Genomic DNA, 8,657 nt, shown 5'->3' on the forward strand with positions numbered 1-8,657 from the left:
TCATTTTAGGACTCATTTAGATGTTTAAATTCTAACTTTGTGCACAGAATAAATCAGTTAGCAGAAGCAGGAGATCCAATAATTATGCAACTATATTTCAACCCGGTGGATTTTGTGTCAGATAGGAGATCAAGGTGAGCAGTATCATATCCTGGTTTGTCCTTGCTTTGATTTTTCCCCACTCTTTGATCAGTTTCTTCATTATTATTTCATTGCATTTGCTCACTTTGATTTCAAATACAGATCAATACAACCCACGCTTCTTGATTTAATGCATGTTTGCATGTCCATATAATGTATCTGTCTAGCTGTAAAGCACGGGTGTTTAGCACCACGAGATGTTTATGCATCTAACAGACTCTTTGAAGGAGTAAGCATGCACGAGGCATGTTAGAAAAAAACACTCAAAGCCTTCGACTCAGATGACTCGCTTCATGTTTGTTTAAGCTCTGATTCAGTTATCATTTTCTGGCCCAGCCTGGTCTTGCTTTGCTCCACAATCATTGGTTGCTGGAAGTCTGTTTCAAGGTTATATAGCCGTGAGATTCAAATGAAACTCAACATGTTGCCAGTCCTAAAAGAAGTTGTTACAGTTATGAAATGAGACCGGCTACTCACCAATGCGGCTCTGATTTACAGCAGAAGGCCCCAGATTCAGATAGTCAGGCAAATCTTTCCACACATGAGCTGGAATTTCATTCAAAGACTCCACTGTACCTCCGGTAATAGCCATGGCCTGCAATAAGTGACATGAAGCAGCACTCGTTGATTGTCAAAAGCACCTGGCTCATTAAAACATCTGCAGTTATATTCTGCTGCGTTTTTACTTGTCTGTGCATAAAACTGAGATCCAATAGCAGATAAAAGCAAAAATTTATGTCTAATTATCTATAGTGATCCATTTCCTGTTCTTAAAAAGAAACGGCTGTTATTTTTTCTGACATGGAAGTTGCAGCATGTAAATCTGACCACAGGTAGACAGCATTTTGGAGATATTTCCTCGTCAGCTTCTGTTACAGAAGCCTCTTGTGGCTCTGAATAATTATGCAGCCATTTATATTCCCCAGATGCATAAGCAGCTAAAAGGTTTATGCTTCAGATTCAGTAAGGCTGATTTACAGGAATTTTAAAGAATAATTCTCAGTGGTATCACAATACAGCAGTATATTATGCATATGAAACAACCATTTTCTACAGACCTCAGTCAGTGTGCAACTGAGGCAAAAAAAAAAAAAAAAAAACACCCATGAAGAGGCAAAAATCAGAGATTGTGTACTTGTATGTGTGTAATATTATTCCTTGTCAGTTTAATAATGTAGCTCTCAGGTTTAATCATCAGTGCCATTTGTTATTTCCACCCCTCCAAGTTTCTTCTTCAGCACAACCTGGTGCACTTCCGTTCATTTAGTAAGCATCATCTTAGTTCACTTAGAGCCTTGCAGGCAGCAGCTCTTTAACACCTTTAGTATCAGTGGGCAGAAACTGTCACAATCATGCATACGCTGTGCAAGTTAACAGAAACTTTTCAAATTACACTCATAACAAGTAAAAGATATTGAGGAAAAAAGCCAAAATAATCTTTTGCTTGTTGGCTTTAGAGGTGTTTTTTTCCTGTCTATTAACTAATCGCGGAATTAACTTGCAGCTTAGCAAATTAATCCTGCAACTATTTCCATAACAGGCACATACTGAGCTTTAAGTCTCTCGCTTTGTATCCCAACTGGCAGAAAAGCCATTTGTTAGGGACAGCAATAAGCAGCTGACCCATGTGTGGCTCTGTGGACCAGGCATACGCATTATTACACTCAATGCAATAAAGAGATATAAAACCCGAGCGGTTCACTAGCAGATATTTTGACCTTAACGACTGTAACGTGACAAAATGATGAGGCAGTGGCAGATAAATGGCATGTCTGAGACAATAAACCTCACTGTCTCCACTTGAGGCACTCGAGCTTGAGCTATTGATGCCCCTTTAAAATAAAGGCTAAAATGCTTAACTTTTTATTGGCCAGTCGGTGTAGATTGATTATATTTTTTTTTTCTTTTACTACCACCGGCGTTCCTGGAGTTGTGATCAGACATGTTTAAATCCCCCCCTAGCTGAAGTTCAAGCAACAAACAGCAAGAGATTTTAAATTGGGGTGTGTGCGTAGAGCGCATTTTAAAGCGTTTTCTCTCAGATCGTCAAAGAAAAGAAAAGTTGATCCAAGCAAACAAAACTGACTGGAAGCCTTACACTAAAGCGCCTGAAAGATGCAGTTTATTGTTACCCTTGTAGGCAAACCGTCCGCTCCCCTTATTCTTCCCGATGCTGGCCGGGAGTAAGGTGGTTGGAGCGGTTTTTCTCCCTCAATATTTCCTGTCGTAAGGTGTTTGTTGGGTTTAGGATACTCATACGCGCACTTACCTGCTTTGTTTCACCGGGAACTTGTGATTTTTGTGCTCTACCTGCTGTCAATCTGTTGAAAATGGCGGATGGAGGGAGGCTTGAGTCGAAAGCCTTTTCAGTGACTCGAATCGCGGTGTAGTGGAGTTGGGAGAGGCAGCCTCTCAGACCCGTGCTCACACACACAGTGATGGGGCAAATATAATTCTCAAGTCAGCCTGCGAGGAAGGAGGGGGGTGTTTTGGTTTTCTTTCTTTCTTTTTCTTTTTTTTTTGTGGACGACCAGAGCAAGGCTCTCTTGCGAGCAGTGGTCCAAGTCCTGTCCACACTGCAGCCTAACATGAAACCATGCCAATTAAGTACCTTGCCTAGATTCATCTGTGAGCATAATGGGCCTGTAGGCTGGTACCATCTGTGCATCCATGAATAGCAGAGAGGAACTCAATAAAAGCAGTGGAAATGCAGGCAGAAGGGTGTCAATGCGTCCTCTGTTTTTATGTATTTTTAATTTTAAGTAACTGAGCTGTTGCTTCCTTGTTGCCATATCTCTATTGCAGTTATTCTAAATCTAATAGGGCAGTATTTTAGAATTTAAATAATATACGTCATTTCAAAATGAGGGAGGTACATGGGGGGAAATGGGATTTAGTGTTTCCAAAAGCACAAGCACGTGTTGGTTAATTTATTTTGTTAAATTATTAAGTTTATCAAGATTTTATTTTTAACAGAATAATGTAGAAACAAGTTCAAATGAGAGCCGAGTTAAAACTTTTTCAGTAAAAGTAGACTTAATCAGAATCGGAATACGTTATTAATCCCTCAGGAAATTATGTATTGTGTGTGTATGTATTATGTATGTTAATTGAGGAAGCAAGGCCTTACAATAGCTGGTTTCATCAACATCTGCATGAATATACATATAATTTTATATTGCGTGATTCAGTCTGATTAAGTAAAATACAAGACAACTTTTTTTCTTTTTTTTTAGATCATTTAACACCTTATAGTCAAAGCGCTAGATCACCATAATGCTAAATTAATAATGAAAAAAAGGGGGGGGCTGGGTGGGGGGTAAACAGCTAAAGCAAGCAACACAGTTTCATTTGTTGGACTTCCTGTTGGGCTGTAGTGTAACCTCACAGATATAGTAAGTGTACTGGTTCCTTTGGAGCAAATTGGGTAGACGTGACATTTCTCACTACTAACAGGAAGTGCCTGTGGCCACTAGAGGCTGCTGCGATACCACATACTGGTTGTCCATGTGGACGCTCCTGTACAAGCCTGCAGATCTGTGAACTGTGACTGTAGGAGATGGAACTGGGCTGGCGTCAGAGCAGCACTTTAAATTATAAGTACTGGCTGAGTTGTAACACTTGTGATCAGATGTGTAGGAAAATTTACCACCTCTCTCTGCACAGTGTAGATGTCTCTGTCTAATTTTAACAGGAATAAAAGGTAACACCGTTCCTGCTGTTAATGATCATGAAAGCATCTGCGTGGCAGCTTTATAAGGTATGACCTTGTGCCCTTATTAGTGCACATAATTGCAATGCTTTTACTTGATCACTCAGTTCACCTCAGGACACTCAGCCACAGTTTCTATTTTAACTGCACTTCCTCTTCCACCAATTTCATCTAGTTTAAAATATCTCAGAAATGCCGTTAGACAAGAGGAGTCACACAGTTCCCATGTCCACCATGTTGACAGCTGTTGCAGCTCCTCCTGCTTTTTATGACATCTTTCAGTCACCTCGTCCATCATCCTCCAGTGCTCTTGAACAAATCCTGCCAGATTTAATTAACTTTAAAAACAGAAGCATTTACCTTTAAAACAAGCTGAGGAAGCTGTCACTTTGCCAACGCTAAGGGGAAATATAATTACTGACAAAGAACTGGATAAACTGTCACTTTCAGTTTATTGTAAGTAATCAGTCTACGAGGGCAGATATCTAAGACTGGATTTCAAAGAGACAACTGCAGCTATGGAGCATAAATGATGACAGTAACAAATAAATGACGAAAGACATTTTAGTTATGTTGATTTCTCACATTGCAGCAGACAGAACATGTAATTAGAAACATCTGGATAGCATCCAGTCATTTCAAAGGTTTTGGGAGTTTTAGTTAAAGTGCAAGACAGCATAACAAGAGCAAATTTTGACACCTGATACAGACATAGCTAAGGTTTTTAAAAAGAAATAATAAACCACCGGATAGGAAAATATTAAAATATATACCTGATGCTTTGTTTGATGTTTGTTTCTATGATTTCTTCCTCTTCATAGCTGTCAGATCCTTTCATGGATGCACATAAAGTCACGTGAAAGTGGTGCTTGGATCAGAGTATGTGCATGACGGGATAAGCGGAACATTTGGTGATTAGAGGTGTTTTTAACACCACGTGAAAGAAAATATCCAGGATACCTGCAGCAAAAATAAATAAATAAATAAAATAAAAATGTAATAACTCCCAGTCAAATGGCTTATTCAGCTTTCAACTTTAACTACAATGATTAATTAAAAATATTTAGAAAATCTTATCAAATGCTTCCATTTACCCACACTCCTACATAATCCTGAAATAGCCAAATATTTATTACAGTTTATTCTCTCCTGTTCAATCAATGATCTCTGCTTATAATAACCAACAGCTAAACTTTGACAGAATCAGTAACTGAAAGACTGCTGAAGCACAGTTTAGTTGTATTTCACATTAGTATTTCTATGAGCCAACGATGTCTGCAACATGCACTGTGGAGAGTGGAAGAGAAGTCCCCAGTGCATGATGGGAAGTCCCCTAGCAACCTGAATCCACAGGAAAGAAGGCAGGGATAGCTCAGTAGGTAGAGTGGTGGCCCCATGATTGGAACGTCAGGGGTTCGATTCCCCTGAACAGGATTCTTAAGGTTTAACCCTTTCCACCAACCAGAAAAAATGGTGCAAACTCATTAATGCATTGTTCTACTATTGTTATTTTTTATACTTCAGTTATATTTTGCTGATCATAGCTCCACATATTCACTTAGCTGAAAAATAAATGAGGTTCAGGTTTATTTATCCTCTCAAGGTGCTTTATTCTGTAAAATAACGAACAAAGCACAGGCTAAAACATGCACAGTGGGTAGTGGAAGAGAAGTCCCCAGTGCATGATGGGAAGTCCCCTAGCAACCTGAATCCACAGGAAAGAAACCTCTTTTGGGATAATATGGCACTTGCAGGTCTTTAATTGGGGCCTAATCATTCAGGACTTTGTATGCGAGGAGGAGAAGTAAGATTTTTGGGGTGTTAACAAGGAGCCAATGAAGAGAAGTTAATCAGAGAGAAATGTGATGGGTTTTTTTCTACCACTGAAAGCTTTTCAGCCATTAGAACAATCTCAGTGTTCAGCCAGAGGTAACGAGTGCATGGACTCGTTTCTTCAGCATCACTCTGAGAAAGGAAGTTTGCTATTTTGAGACTGTTATGCAGATAAACGATACATCCTGGTTAAAGTGACTCCAAGCTGTACCCGAGGCCAAGGTGTTACCTGCACCATGTTTCTCAAGAATTTAATCTGAATTTAGAAACAGGCCTATGAGTCATACCTGTAACTCTTTGTCTCAATTTTATTGATAGATAAATATGAATAATATAATAGAGAGTCATCTGCTGTTTGGCAGTGTACATGTCTGAAGTGTTGTTTTATTGTGTGGAAGTGTGTGTGCTGTTGGCTGAATTGTTAATCGAGGCAGGTTTTTTACTTGATTTATGGGCCGGCTGAGGTCAGTTTCCAAACTGAATGCATATTATTGCTTTTTTATTATTCATAGGTAGATAATACCTAAAGCAACACTTGCCTTTTCCTGCCCGAGATTCTGTTGACTCGCAATCTACCTGTTATGTAACATCAAACACAGGTTTGCCCTCACTAACCGACAACTGTAATAAGAGCAGGAGAGAACTGAATAATAACATGCAGCACCAGGGATTTCTTTTAAGAGTATTTTGCATTTACATAACTTTATGCATTCAGTATTTTTCAGAGAGGTAGATTCTAAGGTGGCTTTGAAATGTTTTCACATCATGGCTTTGTGAGTCTGTTCAGAGCTTTAAGTGACCACCACGGGAAGTTAGTGATGGGATTTCCGGCTCTTTTTAGAGAACCGGCTCTTTCGGCTCGGCTCACTAAAAAGAGCCGGCTCTTTCGTATCCAAACCAGCTCTTCAGGTTGTTTTGTTGCTTTAATTAATTTATTATTAACAATAATATGAAATTATGCACAAAAGGAATTACTAATGTAAAAAAAGTGGTTTTATTTATATATGTTTATATATAAATATATACGGTGGCCCCTAGAGACAAAACACATACAAACTCCAAAGCACATTTCTAGCGTTAACTGAACTTCCAAAACAGAGCTACCTAGATCATTTAAATTACACATTTGAAAGCATATGTGTATTGTTTGTGTATTTATACACAAGCACTCATATATATTCAAATAATTTTAAAAAAAAAGTTCATTTACCTGTTACTACCACACACCAAATCCGGTCGTTGGTACTTGCTGGCTTGTGTAGCCACTAGGTAACAAAAGCTCAACACTGCGCCCAGCATCCTGGAGCACTTCTGTTGTCTTTTGTACGTGTTTTGGAGTTTTTAGGTGTTTTGGAGTTTGTACGTGCTTTGTCTGTAGGGGCCACCATAAATATACTTTTATTTATTTACTCCACATAAAATGTAATATATAAATCATATAATACAAAAACCAACTAGTTACAGTTCAGCTTTTAACTATTTAAATTTTCAGCTTTTTCCTTTTAAACACATTTAAAGTGAAACAACACAAAACACTGCAAACCACAACACAATTAAATATAAATTAAAATATGAAAACAAAAAGAAAATGCACATTCTCTGTCATATGGACCTGCATGAATAAACTTTCTGAAAAAACCCATGGCTCGCAATAAGGAGCCGGCTCGCATCGTTCACGTCAAAGACCCGGCTCTAAGAGCCATTTCGTTCGCGACCGACACATCACTAACGGGAAGACAGTTCAGAGCAAAGATGTCTGGCTCATGTGTTACATTTATATGAACATTTGGGCACAGAGTCAACAGCAGGAGGGGAAACTTTGAACATGAACCTACTCGAGCCAGAAAAATGATCCTATAAAGGTGTGGCATATACTGTGTGATCCCTATAGGATGATGTGAAGTATCTTACTGCATGTAGACTACATGGAGGGCTGCGTGCTTAAAGCCAAAGCTCTTGAGATTTGATCACATGAACTATATCACAGCTCAAAAACATACATAATGTATTTTTTTTAATAATCAGCTCTGTTAAAAAGCAATTTCTAAGCAATCTACAACTTACCTCTGCTTGAACAAATATTTACAACATGTTGTTGGTGTCTTTTCCCTTTCCACGGCAGAGAAAGAACAACACTCATACATCCTTTTACCTGGCTATGAAATGTATTTTTAAGATATTAAAAATACACTGTAACATAAAAACATGGGTGATTTTGTAAGTAATGTAGCCATCTTTGTGAATAGAGTTAAAAGTTGTAAATGCTGATGCCTTTAATAGTCATATACTTTGGAATGTTAGGAGTGTTGTTTATATGAAAATGTAAAACCACACAGAAATTGAAATGTTTAGGTTGAATAGATTCATTTGATAATTTTCAATTAAAATATTGTAAATGTTAATTTTTTGTTGTGTTTAGACTTTGATTGTTGTGGACATGTCACGTGGTTTCCAGCGTTGGTGAGAACAGTGATAAACCTTTGATGTCAGAACCATGAAATAACTGAAAATTAAAAAATAAAAAAAATTGAAAATAAAGTGGGTTCTTTTTTCCTTTAACATTTTTTAAATGAAATAAATAGTAATTTGCATATATGAGTTTTAATTTTCATCATAAATGTAATTGTGCATTTTAGTTACATTTTCAGTGGGGATCACACTGTTGATGCAGAAGTCCCAAAACCTTACAAAAACTCACATATCAAATATGATATATTAATCATTACGCGATTAATTCAATTAAATGTTATTTATATAACACCAAATCACAACAAGAGTCATCTCAGGGCACCTAATATCATAAAGACTTGCAATGATGAGAAACTGCAACAATTTTCTTTTTTAAATCAAACTGAAATTAATTAGTGAATATGACGGAAAAAAAATCTGAAGTACACAGAAAAGTTACGTAGTTTAAGCTTTTGGCTAGTTTGGTGAAAAATGTATTGTAGCGTGTGTGATGAGGCATTGA

The 8,657-nt window shown here is 37.7% G+C and overlaps 1 protein-coding gene across 1 annotated transcript in view; it reads right to left on the reverse strand.

The window, feature by feature from the left end:
- Nucleotides 1–733, reverse strand: part of prdm2b (PR domain containing 2, with ZNF domain b) — a 13,720-nt gene extending 12,987 nt beyond the window's left edge. The window contains exon 1 of the mRNA XM_005724754.1: nt 619–733. Coding sequence (XP_005724811.1) covers nt 619–733 — 115 coding nt within the window. The remainder of the gene's footprint in view (nt 1–618) is intronic.
- Nucleotides 734–8,657: the final 7,924 nt, after the last annotated feature.

Source organism: Pundamilia nyererei, unplaced genomic scaffold, assembly GCF_000239375.1.
Source record: "Pundamilia nyererei isolate P.nyererei 1_Seehausen unplaced genomic scaffold, PunNye1.0 scaffold00012, whole genome shotgun sequence".
In the NCBI taxonomy this organism is placed as follows: domain Eukaryota; kingdom Metazoa; phylum Chordata; class Actinopteri; order Cichliformes; family Cichlidae; genus Pundamilia; species Pundamilia nyererei.